This window comes from Gobio gobio (assembly GCF_949357685.1).
Source record: "Gobio gobio genome assembly, chromosome: 14".
NCBI classification, from domain to species: Eukaryota; Metazoa; Chordata; class Actinopteri; order Cypriniformes; family Gobionidae; genus Gobio; species Gobio gobio.
Genome location: NC_137107.1, coordinates 25407432 through 25424522, shown reverse-complemented (window position 1 = coordinate 25424522; position 17091 = coordinate 25407432). Strand labels below are relative to the sequence as shown.

The 17091-nt window shown below is 39.1% G+C and overlaps 1 protein-coding gene across 4 annotated transcripts; it reads left to right on the top strand.

The window, feature by feature from the left end:
• Positions 1 to 164: 164 nt before the first annotated feature.
• On the top strand, positions 165 to 15620 carry actn3a (actinin alpha 3a). Of its 4 annotated transcripts, none has more exons than XM_079835682.1 (21): positions 192 to 565; positions 6628 to 6742; positions 7212 to 7331; positions 7453 to 7539; positions 8782 to 8869; positions 9151 to 9229; positions 10023 to 10104; positions 10189 to 10274; positions 10386 to 10478; positions 10623 to 10853; positions 10963 to 11110; positions 11195 to 11345; positions 11434 to 11542; positions 13164 to 13304; positions 13529 to 13711; positions 13815 to 13949; positions 14054 to 14233; positions 14397 to 14543; positions 14644 to 14709; positions 14845 to 15003; positions 15108 to 15620. In XM_079835682.1, exons 1-21 carry the CDS (start codon positions 434 to 436, stop codon positions 15264 to 15266), a joined length of 2691 nt encoding a protein of 896 aa, XP_079691808.1. In that variant the 5' UTR covers positions 192 to 433; the 3' UTR covers positions 15267 to 15620. The 4 variants fall into 4 exon arrangements, with proteins under 4 accessions (XP_079691811.1, XP_079691809.1, XP_079691808.1 ...); XM_079835684.1 differs by having other exon boundaries at positions 250 to 565; positions 10370 to 10478; positions 15108 to 15619; XM_079835685.1 differs by lacking the exon at positions 9151 to 9229 and having other exon boundaries at positions 165 to 565; positions 10370 to 10478; positions 15108 to 15619.
• Positions 15621 to 17091: the final 1471 nt, after the last annotated feature.

The following is a 17091-nucleotide window of genomic DNA, read 5'->3' as shown; positions in this document are numbered from 1 at the left end:
AATCTAAATGCATAATAAACAGCATAGTAATTGTATTTTTGCTTGTGAGTGAGAACTTACACAAGCATAAACCAAACTTGCTTGACACTCTTAAGAACGTGCTTTTGTTTACTCAATACTCAGTCTGATTGAACGCTGTTCGTTCTGCACCGTTCTTAAATCCCGCCCATCACCTTTTAGGAAATGAAGTTGTGACCAAATACTGCAGCAGTTAGTCACACATATTGGGCTCCGTTACTTGTAGAGTTTGGGCACCAGCTGTCAGCTCATCGGCCGGTGGGAGCAGTTACCGCAGGCAGGGGTCTGTCTTCTCTCTCCAAACCCTCACGGGACTCCGATTGTACGACACGGGCGTGTATGTTGAATTAAGAGGTAAATAAATTAGGTTGTGTAGGTTGAGGGGATACTAAAGACCCCAAGAGAAGACGGCAAAATGACAGCGATTGAAACGCAAGTGCAATACAGTTCTTACATGATGACTACGACTGAGGAATACATGACCCAAGAGAACGATTGGGATCGCGACCTGTTACTGGACCCGGCCTGGGAGAAGCAGCAGAGGAAGGTAAAATATTGCCTTATGATTTTCTTTATAACGGTTTACGTAGTCAATTAGTTAACAGATTGAAAAAAGAAAGAAATTCAAGTTAGTTTGAATCGTTTTAATTGCTAACCTTATGGACTGTAAAGCAATATTGTAATGTCAAAACTGTAAGACTCTTAATAAAATGTCTTGGCATTGCACATTGAGGTTACCTACACTGTAGCGTCGAATCCGCGCGTCATATACCGCATAGTGATACGGACCAATCAGCTGTGACCTCGCTGACTTGAGCAACTCGAATGGTTGGAAAAGTGTCTAATTTCAGCGTAAACCCATTGACTTAAAAAAAAAATATTGCTTAATTAAAATGCTAACATTAATTCAACTAAGTATACATTTGGTTAAAAATAATTTACATTAGCAAACCAGAAATGGTCATTGATGTACTGTCATAACATATAACAAATAGACATAAATCACACATACGATATTTGTATGTGAAATCGTTTATGTGTCTGTTTATAGCTTTGAGCAGAAATTAAGTAGCCCACATGCATTTCAGAAAACTACTGCAGGTACGTTGCATTAGGCAACTCCACCAAAGTGACGGTAACAGATGTGGCGACGGTCTGTAAGAGAGGAGAGTCAAGTGTTCGAAATGGAGGAAGTGGTTAAGCAGCACTGACAGCCGCAAATAGATTCTACAACTAAAAATACTGGCCCCATTCTGTCCCCTTAACCCATTAATCCAAGCAGTTTGTTCATCGTCTGTTGATTCGAATTAAATGACTTGCAGTTAATGTTCAGAGGTGTTTATTAATAAGCAAGGATTTAACATGACTACACTGCAGATTTATTTACATCCTGTTGGGAGCGCACGCCTTTCTTTCTTACTGAGTGCACTCACTCTCACTACCACACTGACACTCACATGATAGTTTTGTGAGCTTTAGATGGGAAGGTCAAGTTGGTCTAAGAAACTAAGTCTAACGCCAAGAAACTGGCACGTTCCATGAATAGGGTACAAAATCTGACTTGATGGTGCTCAACCTTCAAAAATGATCATCATCAACCTCAGGAGGTCAAACTAAATTGTATATGATTTGTTTTTCATCCAGATCTTTGCAACCTTATTGTGTAATGCAGTTTAAACCAGACACTTAAAACTAGCTACTTTTAATTCTAGATCAATTGTATGTTTGATGATAGTTTGTATATGTATATATAGCCTAATAGTTCTTCCACACACACACTCGCATGCACGCACAAAAAGCACATTAGTGCTTTTAATGCTGATATATTTCTGGTAAAAACCCAAAGTAAACAATTTCGAAAGATATGCTACACAAAAAAAAAAAAAAAAAAAAAAAAAAGGTTCTATATGGCATCAAAAATGGTTATTGGCTCGCAATAATAGGGGAACCTTTTTAAGTGCTGTATAGCACTAATTTTGGTGGTTCCTCAGAGGTTCTTCACCGGTTCTTTGACTAAGGTGCTATATAGCACCGCTACCATATACAGAACATGTTAAGATATGGTGCTATATAGCACCAAAAGTGGTTCCTCTATGATTATGACGAAGAACCACTTTTGGTGCCATATAGAACCTTTACCGAGTGTACAGAACAAAAAACAACAAAAAATGTTGCTGGGTTTGTCAATTACTTATTAAATGAATTTTCCCAAAGGAAAATGTATAATTTTGAATGTTCACTGTATAGGGTGGTAAAATGGTTTTGGTGTTTTGATTTTGCAGTAGCTTTCTGTTTTTGTCATACTGTTGATGTATTTTTATGTGTACTCCTGGCAGCCTAGCGATCACGTTGTGGAAGCTGAAAGAGATCTAAATAAAGCTTGAACACAGAGCATTTTTTTTTTTGCACCTGAATGTAAGCAATTCTGTTAATGCAGAACTGTCACACGTCACAATTCTCTTCAAAAAGACCTAATAATAGGCTTCCTTGCATTTATGACCTATTATTGTGGGCTGTTATTCCTTTAAGCCTTCCTTGGCGTCCTTGTGTTTTTCTTGGTCCCTTTGCCACCTGTTAGGACTAGTTTATTAGATGGAGAGACCTGTGCGTCAGATCCTGCAAAGGGAAGCCAAGTGGACCATTGGGTTTTGATTAAAGAGGACTGAGAGATTTATTTTGATTATACATTTCTGTTGTGTCCCAGAATCTTTCTACTGTCCTTGCCTGTATAGTCATCAGTTTGAGCCATGGTTTATGTATAGTCCAGGCCTCATCCAGTTACCTGCACCAGCGGCATGTGAAATGTCACCAACATGAGGGTTTCATGGACACTTTATGGACACTTACTTCTGTAGTCTCAAAAAGTATTACACTCAAAGCACTTTTTACTTGAGTACTAATATTTTTTTTTATAAATAAGATATGCTTTATGCTTAGCAAAAAAAGAAAGAAGCATTTGTGCTGGATGTTACCTAATTTCAAAGTTTCCCCTTTCCTTCTTTACAAAATGCAACTAAACGTATGCATATTTCATCAAATTAAATGTGTTAGAGGAAAAATGTATATGTATTTTCCCCCCATTCTATTAAGGAACCCCAATGCCTAGCACAGAACCTGAGGGTTAGAGATAGGTGTGCACTTTCTTCAGGCACACGGTAGGGGTGTAGAAGGGGGTGGAGGTGGGAAATGGGGGGTGAAGAAAGTCATGAGTACGATCAAATGGCAGTTGCTATTCCAGAAGAGGTGTCCTTGTAGGGGAGCTTCTATAAACTACCTAATGAAAGCATGGGGGTGGGAAAGGGGTAATTTACTGTAGGAGAGCAGGTCAGCCAGGTAAATTTATTTCAGGCGGGATTGACTTTCATGCCCATTTAAATGACAACAATACAAGAGGGTGGAACTTATAATAGGACAATAATCATAATTGGTTGCAGGTTTCTTTTGGTCAATTCCCCTTCACACTCGATCAATTGATTTCCACGTTAGGTGTCTTTAGGTTTTGTACAACCTTAATGTTAAAGAAAGGTGCTAAGGTGAATTTAAATAGCTTATATTGCTTTTGCTGTGCAGACAAAAGTCAAATGCAATGCCATAGCTAGGTTATAGCTTTAAATGCCAGCCCTTCAAACTGTAAATATCATGTTACCCAGAATCCTACATTCAGCCCTTTCACCTGAATGTGCCTCAACCCATCCTACAATTTCTCACAGCCACATTTATTCCCTCTGTAGTTTCTGTCAGTAATTATTATGTGACCAAACATAAGGAATTTTTGCTATGTATTTTTATTAGTGTCGATTGCAGTGGTGATGTTACTTTACGTCTAGGTAGTGTTCCCATCATGGTTACTGTCGTTAACGAAAACTAAAACCAAACCCATTAAAAAAAAAAAAAGTTTTTTTTTACTTGAAACAAAATAAATGTTTAATGGAATATATACACAGCTCCGGAAAAATTAAGAGACCACTTAACATTGAGAAATCAATGTTAAGTGGTCTCTTAATTTTTCCAGAGCTGTATATATAACAACTTAAACTTTTTATTTCAGCTAGTTTCCAAGGCAACATTTCTCACTTTCGTTTAGTTGTAGTACTAAAAGAACTAAAACTAATAAATTGATAATTTAATTATTAATTGATAAATATTAATTGAATGATTATTAAAAAACTGTAAAGACATATTTAACAAAAACAAATAAATACAAACTTAAGCTAAAATTAAAGTGAAAACAGAAAATATAAAAATAAAATTGAAATAAAAAGTTTAACAAAATTATACAAAAAGAACACTAGTTCCCTTTAACGTTCATTACCATGATCTTGACATTATCCAGCTGCTATAACTTAAAGTAGACTAAAGTGATGACAGACTGTAGTATAGAGTACAGTAGACTAAAGTGATGATACATATTATAGCACATCTTTCATGAACTTCTGGTTAATAGAATGACTTTAACAGTTGATTTTGTTGCTTGTCCTTCCTTTAGTAGTGTGAAATAGTGTGATATCCATCCATATAATTAAAATATTTCCATAGCCCTCTGAAATGTACAGGTAGCAACAGATTTACAATAAAAGCTTATTTACATTTTGGACGGAAGGTTTAAAGTATGTTTAAGTATTTTAAGGCTATACTTTTAAGGTGGTGTCAACAAGCAGTTGTTATTAGGAATACCTACTGTAGCTTCAGTAATTTCGTCCTGCTACGGTAATAAAGGACGTGTGATCCAATGAAATGTGCTTATGGCTTTGCTATCATCTGTAGAGCGTAAATAATCTGGCAGCAGTTTTGATCCACTAATAAGAACAAGGCTATAAGGCAGGATTTTCTCTTATAGGTGAAATTCTTTAGTGTCCTTGTTACATGTATAGTTACTATTTTAATACTATATAATTACTGTAAATTGTGCATAATTACATGCAACTAACCCTAAACCAAACCCTAATCCTAACCCTAAAGTAAGTTATAGTAAATTAGTTTTACTCCTTAAACCTATAATTACACTGTAACATGGACACCTTAGGTATATATACTTATATATAGCTATATAAGGGTATATATACTTACCTGTGAAAGAATCAGAATTGCCAAATATGCAAATGTTTTGTTTATTAAAATATTAAATGTTAAAATAATAAATAGACATAAAACCCAATCTGCGATGGCCCTTTAATTTATAAAAAATATACAATAATATGTAGAATATATTATAAAACTCTGTTGTGTGTGCATGCGTCTCTGACTGAATTGTGCATTCTTCACTTTAAACAATGCCCTGTCACATAAATGCTGACTCATAAATGCAAAGCTTTTGCACAGATGCATATGACAGGGATGGTTGACGTGATGATGTAACTGGAGTGCCATTGGATCGCAAGGCTAAAATGATGCCTCAGTGATAGAGACTGTCTCTGCTGTAGTCATCATAGTACAGTATCAGACATCAGAACAGTTTTACTGCAAAAGTCTGTGTGCTTTATATTTTTGCAAGCTGTTTTGGCTATTGCAGTTTGCACCATTAAGTCCATTAAGCATTGTCCTAACCATTTCAATAATACTCTGAAGCTATTTAAAAGCTATTATTCAAAGCCGACTGTTTTGTATATGAGAAAAATTATTTGGCAAAAGGAGTATATGCAGAAACCTTGATTGATCACACTAAAGATATAAGCCTGTGAAAACGCAATGAAACCATTACCGACATGCCAAGTTATTTCTGAACGACCAACCTGTTGCTTGACTAAATATTTATACTCTCATTCACAATGTGGTGAGTTCAAGGACGCCCAAGAAAAATGTTTCATATTCCTGGTGCACATACTTGGGTGGCCCTTCTCATTTCTTGAAATTCGTGTTATATCATTCAGTCTTATTAACTCTTATTTAACCCAACACTCAGCAAAGTTGATTGTTTTTTAATACAATCCAATGTTTTATGAGTAGCCTAAGTGTTATATAAAATAAATGGGCCCAGTACTGTGGAACATCAAGCATTTTCTTTTGCTGTATAGTGTTTTGAGCGTCTGTTCCAGGAATGCTGTGCTTTCAGCTGTCTGCTGGTGTCTCATGGCTCCCCGATATAGCTTCCTTCAGTCCCCCTCTCCTCCTCCTCTTCTTCACCTCCCTCCCATGGGTCACAGGCTAATTTTGGTGATCTTTGGCTGAGGAGGGGTGATTTGAAGGGGGGCCACCTGCTGCAAAAGAGTCTCCACTTCCAGCCTTACATCAAATTACGTTGGTCCTTGGCATTCTTCAGTCACCTTATTCGATCTCTGTTGCCTTCTCTCTTACGCTGGGGCTCCCAGTGAGGCATGTACAGTCAACGCTGCTTATAGATCCAACTCTATGTGTAGGCCAGGGTCAGAATTAACCTTTGCTCAAGGCATAAATGCCACAGAAACAAAAAATGCCACCTCAGATATTCAAATGTGGGGACAAACGTCTTCATCATTTTACTTGGTTTTGATATTCTGTTGTAAGCCTAGACCTGCTCTTATGCATTTAAAACTTATTTTTATCTACATTAAATTATTTCAAGTAAAATGACATCATGCTTTATTTCTATGTGACCTACCTATATTGTATCCCCCCCCCCCCCCCTCCCCTCAGACCTTCACTGCCTGGTGCAACTCTCACCTGCGTAAGGCAGGGACACAGATCGAGAACATTGAGGAAGACTTCAGGAATGGACTTAAACTCATGCTGCTGCTGGAGGTTATCTCAGGTAAGGGTCTTGCTTGGTTTGTTGTTTATATGTGCTCAGTGTCCCATATCAGTGTTCTGTTCATGTATTACATTGGCCAATATCAGGTTTGCACATGTGAAACGATCTGGACATTAAATAAGTATACTTTAGCACCTCTGGGTAAAATAACTTTGAGGAAAATATGCAAGATTTGACGCTGGATCCCCTTCTGTATCAGGGACAGTGTAAAACAGTGTTTTGCCTATATTTGCCATAAAATATATAAAATAAATAAAAATATATTCCTCTATTGGTCGTGCGTTCATAGTCCGCATTTCCCATATCTCTGATCTTTGTATATGCATATGCATAGAACTTTTTCACGTTCCCAAATGTAGCTCATGTAAAGATGTTATTACTTTTACACTTCCCCTATTAATAGCCTCACATGAAGGAAAGGAATATACACGCACTTATGAATTGATTCTTTTTGTTTGTGTGGTATCAGGTGAGAGACTCCCTAAACCAGACAAAGGCAAAATGCGTTTTCACAAGATCGCCAACGTAAACAAGGCCCTGGACTATATCAGCAGCAAAGGAGTCAAGTTGGTTTCCATCGGTGCTGAAGGTGAGGATAAAAATGACATCTCCTTCAGATGCTCTAATATTGTCACCTTAAGCCCCTCTAGTATTGTCCCTTTCCATAACTGTACTTTGAGACTGGTTTGTCTGGCTGTTCTGACTTGCAGAGATTGTGGATGGCAATGTGAAAATGACCCTTGGTATGATCTGGACCATCATTCTGCGCTTTGCAATCCAGGACATTTCAGTGGAGGGTGAGAGACTCCAAACATCTGACACATTAGCACCTCTGCAGTCTTGTGTTTATTTTAAGGTCCACTGATTTTTTTTGTTTATGTTACACTGGTTGGTTTGAATGTCGCTTTGAACTTTTATTGACACCGCAATGTAGATGAAGCATCGCACAAAAGCAAATTTTTACATTTGCCAGAGCCATTGTATTAGTGATTACGGAGAATCAGTAGTAGGCCTTTTTTTTGCATGTTTAATGCCTTATATTAAGATGGCCTTATAGCTCCATATGGAGCAAATGAGCTGTTCTGCTGGGTCCTAAAGTTAGTTCTTGAGTTTGTCTCTTTAGAATACATTCAGATACACATGTAGACATTATAAATAATAATTATGAATAATAATTTTTTGTTTAAGTTTATGAGCTTTTTCCATGTATACTGAAGCATTCCATTCATTCCTAAGGGGGTCAAATTTGTTTCTTTGTTTTGTTTCAACCACATAAACTCCTCGGATCCAGACAATTTTTTGTGTGTATTTGTGGTTCAAGTGTGACAAAAGTCCTAAGGTCTTGGACCACTCTGATGAACACTGAATTTTTAAATGTTTAAAAAATATTAATATCGGGTAAAAATGACCCAAGGGATGGATGAGGGTCTTAATTCTGAAAAGCAGGGCAGGGCCAAGAGCCGCGGGAACGAAGTGAGGCCGGTGGCGCCAGTTTTAATGGGCTTGCTGCACACCACGCCAGTTTTGAGTCCCATGAAGTAGCACTGAAAGGATAAAAGGAGGAGTGACGACAGTGGAACTCGAGACCGATGTGGCATGCAGGTGCACTCGCGCTACTGGCCATTCCCGCGGCTCTCTGCACACAGTAATTTTTCTAGGCATGTTGGCCAATAAGTCTCTTTTATATTCATGCAATATAATGGTGTCAAATATGAGAGAGGAATCCAGAAGCGATTCGTTGTAATTCATGGTCTGGGATTCTGCAAATTATGAATTCATGCATGTGCATCCTATTTACAAATGACTGGAATTCATTAACATACACATTTAAATATCAAATCTGAGGTTTATGAAGCATTTGTGAATCCAGAGGCGTATTCCATTTTAGGAGCAAATTACTTGAATTTACTCATACTTACGAATGTTTCATGAATGAGGTCAAATGAGCATATCTTTAAAATATGTTGAAGGGTAAGGTCAAGGGTTCAACATCATTATTTTGTGTAGTAAGTGCAAATGATCTGACCTGACCCTCACAGAGACCTCTGCTAAGGAGGGCTTGCTGCTGTGGTGTCAGAGGAAGACTGCCCCCTACAGGAATGTCAACGTGCAGAACTTCCACATCAGGTGATTTTTGCTTTACTCCTGCTGACCATGGGAGAGAACAGCATGTTGGCTTAATTTCACTATCCCATACTCTGTTTAACTGATTATGGCTCTTGTCCGTGCGTTAGTGCGCACATGTGTGCATTATTTCTGTTAAAACTCATCTTCATTACCCATCATGCTTCTAAACTCTCACATAGAGCCTCTGCACAACACTTATCATTTTGTTAATCATTCCCATGATTCTTTTCTTGTTCTTTCTCTTTCTTGTTTTCCTCCTTTGCTTGTGGTCTGTGTCTTAGTTGGAAGGATGGCCTGGCTCTCTGTGCCCTCATCCACAGACACAGACCTGACCTCATCGATTACGCCAAACTGCGCAAGGTGCCATCACCCCCTTTCAGTCACTTTCATCATGCATCTCTGCCTTCTTTTTTGTTCATTAGCTATATGTCCATCCATCTGCTCTGTTTCAGTCAAAACTCACCTTTTCACTCACACTATACCTGTCATCAATGACCTGTTGGTAACTAACTTTGTCTCTTGGGCTGTGAATGCACTGTTTATTGCTTCTAAAAAAGGAGAGCTGAATATTGACACTAAAATTGAACACTTTTTCTTATTGAAGTGGAGAAAAAGGTCTAATTTGTTTTGTCTGTTTTATTCATCTATAATATGAATTACTGGGTTTTGACACTACTGTGTTTTTTTGTTTTGTTATGATACCATGGTAATATCATGTTTCTTTTTGTACATATCCTATAGCAATACCATGGAATTGTTTTTTAATAGTATTTTGGCGCACAATGTAAATACCATTGTACATGAATATGGTAATCATGGTATAAATCATGGTAAATATCAATCTGCCATGGTATTACCGTCTGACACCATCAAATTTTTGTAAAAATATGAATTTTTCTAAAATGTTCTCATAAATGGATTACATTTTTGCCTGTTTATGATGTCACTAATTGTCTGTAGTGTATAAAATGGCATGTGTCACGTATAAAAACAGTGGATATGATGTGAATGAGTATGAACAAAATTTTGCCGTGATGGTATATGATTAACTGTCTTTTCTAGCAATGTTCAGTTGAGGAGAGTGGAAAATGTTTCTTTTGTTTATCTATTAATTCTTCATTGACTTTCTTCCTGGCTTTGTCTGCCCTTGCAGGATGACCCCATTGGCAACCTCAACACTGCTTTTGAGGTAGCAGAGAAGTACCTTGACATCCCTAAAATGCTTGATGCAGATGGTACGACCTCTTGGAGAATCATGTGATTTCATGTTTTAAAATGTAAAAATGGTTTCCTGAATAGTTTGTTTGTCTCCATATCAGACATTGTGAACACTCCAAAACCTGATGAGAAGGCCATCATGACCTATGTGTCATGTTTCTACCATGCTTTCGCTGGTGCAGAGCAGGTATGGGAATTCTTCTGGAGATGAACATCTGTATAGGAAGGAGAGTCGCTCCTTTTAGAATGTAATTGCCCACCTTATTTCCCCTTTGTAATCAGTCACCCTGTCCTCCAGGCTGAGACAGCAGCTAACAGGATTTGCAAAGTATTGGCCGTGAATCAGGAAAACGAGAAGCTGATGGAAGAATACGAGAAACTGGCTAGCGAGGTGAGAACACTCAAATCCTCTATTAGATGGACAAAGTTTTGTTAATTTCTTTAAACATGTGTCTGCTAGTTTTGCTGAGTCTCGGTTCTCCACAAGGTTTCTTCTTCATCCCACTTAAACATACACTTACATTTTTCTCCTTAGCTTCTGGAGTGGATCCAAAGGACCATCCCCTGGTTGGAGAACCGTGTGGCCGAGCAGACCATGCATGCCATGCAACAGAAGCTGGAGGATTTCAGGGATTATCGTCGTGTGCATAAGCCACCCAAAGTTCAGGAGAAATGTCAGCTGGAGATAAACTTCAACACCCTACAGACCAAGCTGAGGCTCAGCAACAGGCCTGCCTTCATGCCCTCTGAAGGCAAAATGGTTTCAGTATGTGCTGTTCCATTTCTCTTAAAACATGTATATGTGGTAAATGACCATGGCTTTCAAGTACCTTTCAGAGTTGAAAGTATATTCTACTCGGCGTCCCCTTCTGCAGGACATCGCCAATGCCTGGAAGGGTCTGGAGCAGGTAGAGAAAGGCTATGAGGAGTGGCTGCTCACAGAAATCCGTCGTCTGGAGAGACTGGATCACCTGGCTGAAAAGTTTAAGCAAAAGTCTACCTTGCATGAATCATGGACCACAGGTATTATGCACGAATTTTAAGTCAGCCATTTAAACTACTTTGACAGCTGACAAATTCATTCTCATTGTGTAATGCTCAACACAGGAAAGGTGGAGCTGCTGTCTCAGAAGGACTATGAGTCAGCCTCTCTGATGGAGATCCGTGCTCTGATGAGGAAACACGAGGCCTTTGAGAGCGACCTGGCTGCTCACCAGGACAGAGTGGAACAGATCGCTGCCATTGCACAGGAGCTCAAGTAAAATAGATACACTTCAGCTCTCTTGAAATCGTACACATTTTAAAGTAGGTAATGATAATGATGATAAAGATGTGCTGTTCTTTAGTGAACTGGACTATTATGATGCTGCCACCATCAATGCTCGATGCCAGGGCATCTGTGACCAGTGGGACAACCTGGGCACCCTGACCCAGAAAAGGAGAGAATCACTGGAGGTACATGTTCAGTGGGGAGAACAAGTATTTGATACACTGCCGATTTTGCAGGTTTTCCTACTTACAAAGCATGTAGAGGTCTGTAATTTGTATCATAGGTACACTTCAACTGTGAGTGACAAAAATCCTGAAAATCACATTGTATGATTTTTAAGTAATTAATTTGCATTTTATTGAATGACATAAGTATTTGATACATCAGAAAAGCAGAACTAAATATTTTGTACAGAAACCTTTGTTTGCAATTACAGATATTACCTATAGTTCTTGACCAGGTTTGCACACACTGCAGCAGGGATTTTGGCCCACTCCTCCATACAGACCTTTTCCAGATCCTTCAGGTTTCGGGGCTGTCGCTGAGCAATATGGACTTTGAGCTCCCTCCAAAGATTTTCTATTGGGTTCAGGTCTGGAGACTGGCTAGGCCACTCCAGGACCTTGAGATGCTTCTTACGGAGCCACTCCTTAGTTGCCCTGGCTGTGTGTTTCGGGTCGTTGTTGTTGTTGGCCAAGATCTCACGATACATGGCCCCATCCATCCTCCCCTCAATACGGTGCAGTCGTCCTGTCCCCTTTGCAGAAAAGCATCCCCAAAGAATGATGTTTCCACCTCCATGCTTCACGGTTGGAATGGTGTTCTTGAGGTTGTACACAGCCTCCAAACACGGCGAGTGGAGTTTAGACCGAAAAGCTTCAGACGGGCCTGGACATGTGCTAGCTTGAGCAGGGGGACCTTGCGTGCACTGCAGGATTTTAATCCATGACGGCGTAGTGTGTTACTAATGGTTTTCTTTGAGACTGTGGTCCCAGTTCTCTTCAGGTCATTGACCAGGTCCTGCCGTGTAGTTCTGGGCTGATCCCTCACCTTCCTCATGATCATTGATGCCCCACGAGGGAGATTGACTGTCATCTTGAACGTCTTCCATTTTCTAATAATTGCGCCAACAGTTGTTGCCTTCTCACCAAGTTGCTTGCCCATTGTCCTGTAGCCCATCCCAGCCTTGTGCAGGTCTACAATTTTATCCCTGATGTCCTTACACAGCTCTCTGGTCTTGGCCATTGTGTAGAGGTTGGAGTCTGTTTGATTGAGTGTGTGGACAGGTGTCTTTTATACAGGTAATGAGTTCAAACAGGTGCAGTTAATACAGGTAATGAGTGGAGAACAGGAGGGCTTCTTAAAGAAAAACTAACAGGTCTGTGAGAGCCTGAATTCTTACTGGTTGGTAGGTGATCAAATACTTATGTCATGCAATAAAATGCAAATGAATTATTTAAAAATCATACAATGTGATGTTTTTGTTCAGTTGAAGTGTACCCATGATAAAAAATTACAGACCTCTACATGCTTTGTAAGTAGGAAAACCTGCAAAAACGGCAGTGTATCAAATACTTGTTCTCCCCACTGTATATGATATAACTCTTGGGTGTTATGGTACTTCTGTCTTCCCCAATTGCCTAATTCTTGAACTGAGAACGTGGTAAAAACCAATGTAGATTCTACTTACAGAAACAAAGTCTCTTTTGCAAGTTTAGGCAATGAAGAGTGTGAACAAAATATGTCTTATACAGAATGTAAAAGATGTGGATCTGCTGTAATATTTCTCCTTTATTTGCCGTATAGCGTGTGGAAAAGCTGTGGGAAACAATTGATCAGTTGTACCTGGAGTTTGCCAAGAGGGCTGCGCCCTTCAACAACTGGATGGATGGAGCTATGGAAGATCTGCAAGACATGTTCATTGTGCACAGCATTGAGGAGATTCAGGTGAACGACAAAAGCTAAATGCTTGAAGGAATTCTTATCTTCCTAAATAACATTAACTGAGCTTCAGTATCTTCTCAATCTGTTATGGGACTAGGACATTTTTGTGGTTCCCTTAAAACTCTCTTAACTTCTCTAACTGCCCCCTTTTTGTACCTTCTTTCATTGACTACTTACGCACCACGTCTTAACGTCATTTTGTTCTTTCCTGCTTTTATAAACCTCAGAGTTTGATCACAGCCCATGACCAATTCAAGGCCACCCTACCAGAAGCTGATAAGGAGCGTTTGGCCATCATGGGCATTCATAACGAGATCCTGAAGATAGCTCAGACATACGGGATCAAGGTAGTGGGTGAGAATCCCTACACTGTCCTATCCCCACAGGATATTATCAACAAATGGGAAGCTGTGAGTACTTTATAACCTATAGTTTACAATTTCAGCATAATCAGCAATAAAACATATCTCAAAATGGCTCCACTGAGAAATGTTGGTTCCTTCACAACAACAGGTGAAGCAATTAGTCCCAATGCGTGACCAGATGGTGCAAGAGGAAGTGGCCAGGCAACAGTCCAATGAGAGGCTGAGGCGCCAGTTTGGTGGGCAGGCCAATATTATTGGACCCTGGATTCAAACCAAGATGGAGGTGTTTCACCATACCACTTACTCGCATTTAAAGTAGTGTCGCATTACATAGTGTGAAAAAACTAAAACTGACATATCTGAAATAATCTTCCTCGTGATCAACAGGAGATCAGCCATGTGTCAATTGACATTTCCGGTTCCCTAGAGGAACAGATGAGCAATCTGAAAACATATGAACAGAACATCATTAATTACAAATCCAATATTGACAAACTGGAGGGAGACCACCAGCTCAGCCAGGAGGGTCTTATCTTTGACAACAAGCACACCAACTACACTATGGAGGTACTGACGTCCAGCTATTTTCTATTCATTCTAAAATGTATTTCCTCTTTGAAGTTTTAAATGTCATTAGGTAAGGTGTTTTATGCAATTAGACGTCCATTTCCATCAGATCTCATCTTCCATACAAGGCATGTGTTCTGTTTTCTATTTATGTATATTTCAGCATGTCCGTGTGGGATGGGAGCAGCTCCTCACCACTATTGCCCGCACAATCAATGAGGTTGAGAACCAGATTCTTACCCGCGATGCCAAGGGCATCAGCCAGGAGCAGCTGAATGAGTTCAGAGCCTCATTCAACCACTTTGACCGGGTTTGCAATACATTGAGTCTTTAGTTTCTACTTTGAATAAGCAAAGTTATGCAACATAGTCCAAATTGTAGAATAAGCACCTTCATGTTTGTATTTTCAGAAGAGGAATGGCATGATGGATCCTGATGACTTCCGTGCTTGCCTCATTTCTATGGGTTATGATCTGGTGAGTGCATTTAGTCTAGATCAAAATATGACTGCCACAGCTTTTTTGTATTAATTATTCAGAAACACCAGCACACAAAATCAACTTTCTCTCTAAGAAATTCTCTCACATAAACCCTTCTATTCTTTTTTTTAGGGTGAAGTTGAATTTGCACGCATTATGACTCTGGTGGACCCCAACAACACAGGAGTTGTCACCTTCCAGGCCTTTATTGACTTCATGACAAGGGAGACAGCAGAGACTGACACTGCTGAACAGGTCATGGCCTCCTTCAAGATTCTAGCTTCTGACAAGGTAATTCCAAACTAAGAACCAACAAAAGAACCTATGTATGCTTTGAGAATCTGCTAAATATGGCTCCTGTTGTCTAAGCATCCATTCTTAACAACATTCTGCAGGCATACATTACAGTGGAGGAGCTGAGAAGGGAGCTGCCCCCAGAACAAGCCGAATACTGTATCAGCCGCATGACAAAGTACATGGGCGGCGATGCTCCCCCAGGCGCCCTTGATTATATGTCCTTTTCCAGTGCCCTGTATGGAGAGAGCGACTTATAGAGCCCCTTCTGTCACATCCAGCAACTACACCCTTCCCCTAAATTCATGAAACCCTTAAACATCTAACTCCAAGAACAATGTCAGAAGTAATGGATGGCCTTGCTGCAATAATTTGGTCCTGTGCGTCACCAGTTGATATCCCATAATGAGGGAGACCCATCAATTGCTGTCTGATCCTTGTCCCTTATGTGGTGAAAAGTTCTCACAATCCAATAGGGATTAAAGAGTACAAAAACCTGACAGAATATCATTCTTCACATTGACAGTTAATAAGAGACATCTGCTCTCCCGTCATACAAATAGCTTACATTTTGGAGGAAGATAAATAAAATAAATGATCCTAAAGAATATCACATTTAGTGTATTTTGTTGTTTAATCAAAGCATGTGTGTGTATAATATATATATATATATATATATATATATATATATATATATATATATATATATATATATATATATATATATATATATATATATATATATATATATATATATATATATATATATATATATATATATATATATATATATTAGTGTGTGTGTGTGTGTGTGTGTTTGTCTGAACAATGGAAACATCAATAGTAAATGAGTGTATTTCATTAGTCTTAAGTGCTAATGTTAGTAAAGAGTTTGCCATTTTGCATAGAATATAATAGTAATGTTGCTCAGTATGTATAACTATGACTATTCATGCTAAGCCCACAAAATTCCACATAAGGCATTAGCAAATCTAATTGATAACAGCTTCTGCTGTTACCAACAGGTCAAAGCGAATAATCACATGAAGTGTCAATTTTTTTTATTAAAATGTTATTAAAAAATGTTATTAAAAACAAACAAAAAACCCTCACACAAACAAATAAAAGTATACAAAATATAAAAGGTAAATAGTTGCACCAAGACACAACTTAAAAGATTTCAAAGAACTTATTAAAAATACCATAATATAATAATAATTAAATACCATTTATGAAACTCGGATCACAAATGTAATATGTAAACATAAAACATGTTTAAAGTGAAATTTCCCTTTAAAAAAAAACATCCAATGGAAATGCAAAAGTGAAATGAAGGAACATAAATAGAAATACCCCATAAGATTAAGAAAAGTTTACAAAATCTACAGTGTCTAAATTTGTTTTTCCTTGTTCTTTCCTTCATGGGATCTTCAAAATCATGACTATAAAGTGCTATAAATCCCAGAGTATAATGGATGGAGCAAGGAAAACGTATCGGTTACGTATGTAACCCTCGTTCCCTGAAGGAGGGAACGGAGATGTACATCGGAACTGACCGACGAATTGGGGATCTGTTTTCAGAGACCAATCTACTTTGAGTGTTTAAAAACGAGCCAATGAAGATTGGCATGCGATTCACGCATTCCACTCACTGCCCCGCAGCGCGGGTATAAATAAGGAAGTGGAATGCCGCATCATTGTTTTCTGTTGAGGAGCCGAACTAGTGACTCGGCCCCCTAGCGGAAGCGCAGCACCTGGCGACGGGACGTATGTCTCCGTTCCCTCCTTCAGGGAACGAGGGTTGTATACGTAACCGAGACGTTTCCTTTCAGTCGGTCACATTCGATGCACGTCGAAACTGACCAACGAATTGGGGATCCTACCAACACGCCAGGATGCTGGCCCTTCCAGCGTCCTGTTTGAGCGCACTGGACCGCGCTTAGATGGTGCAGAAGTCAAGGCTCCAAGCAGGGATGTCAGTCACTGCTGTTTCTGCAAGACCCACTCAGTGTGAATATTGGATAATGCTGGGAAGCGTGCCCGTCTAGGGAGATGGTACGCTGCGGAGCCACGTCCTTCAATGGA

Excerpts from the sequence above, each read along its gene's own strand:
- actn3a (XM_079835682.1), top strand. The coding sequence starts at position 434 with ATGACAGCGATTGAAACGCAAGTGCAATACAGTTCTTACATGATGACT. Across the intron at positions 566-6,627 it reads GGGAGAAGCAGCAGAGGAAG|ACCTTCACTGCCTGGTGCAA; the intron begins GTAAAATATTGC and ends CCCTCCCCTCAG. Across the intron at positions 13,712-13,814 it reads TTATCAACAAATGGGAAGCT|GTGAAGCAATTAGTCCCAAT; the intron begins GTGAGTACTTTA and ends TCACAACAACAG.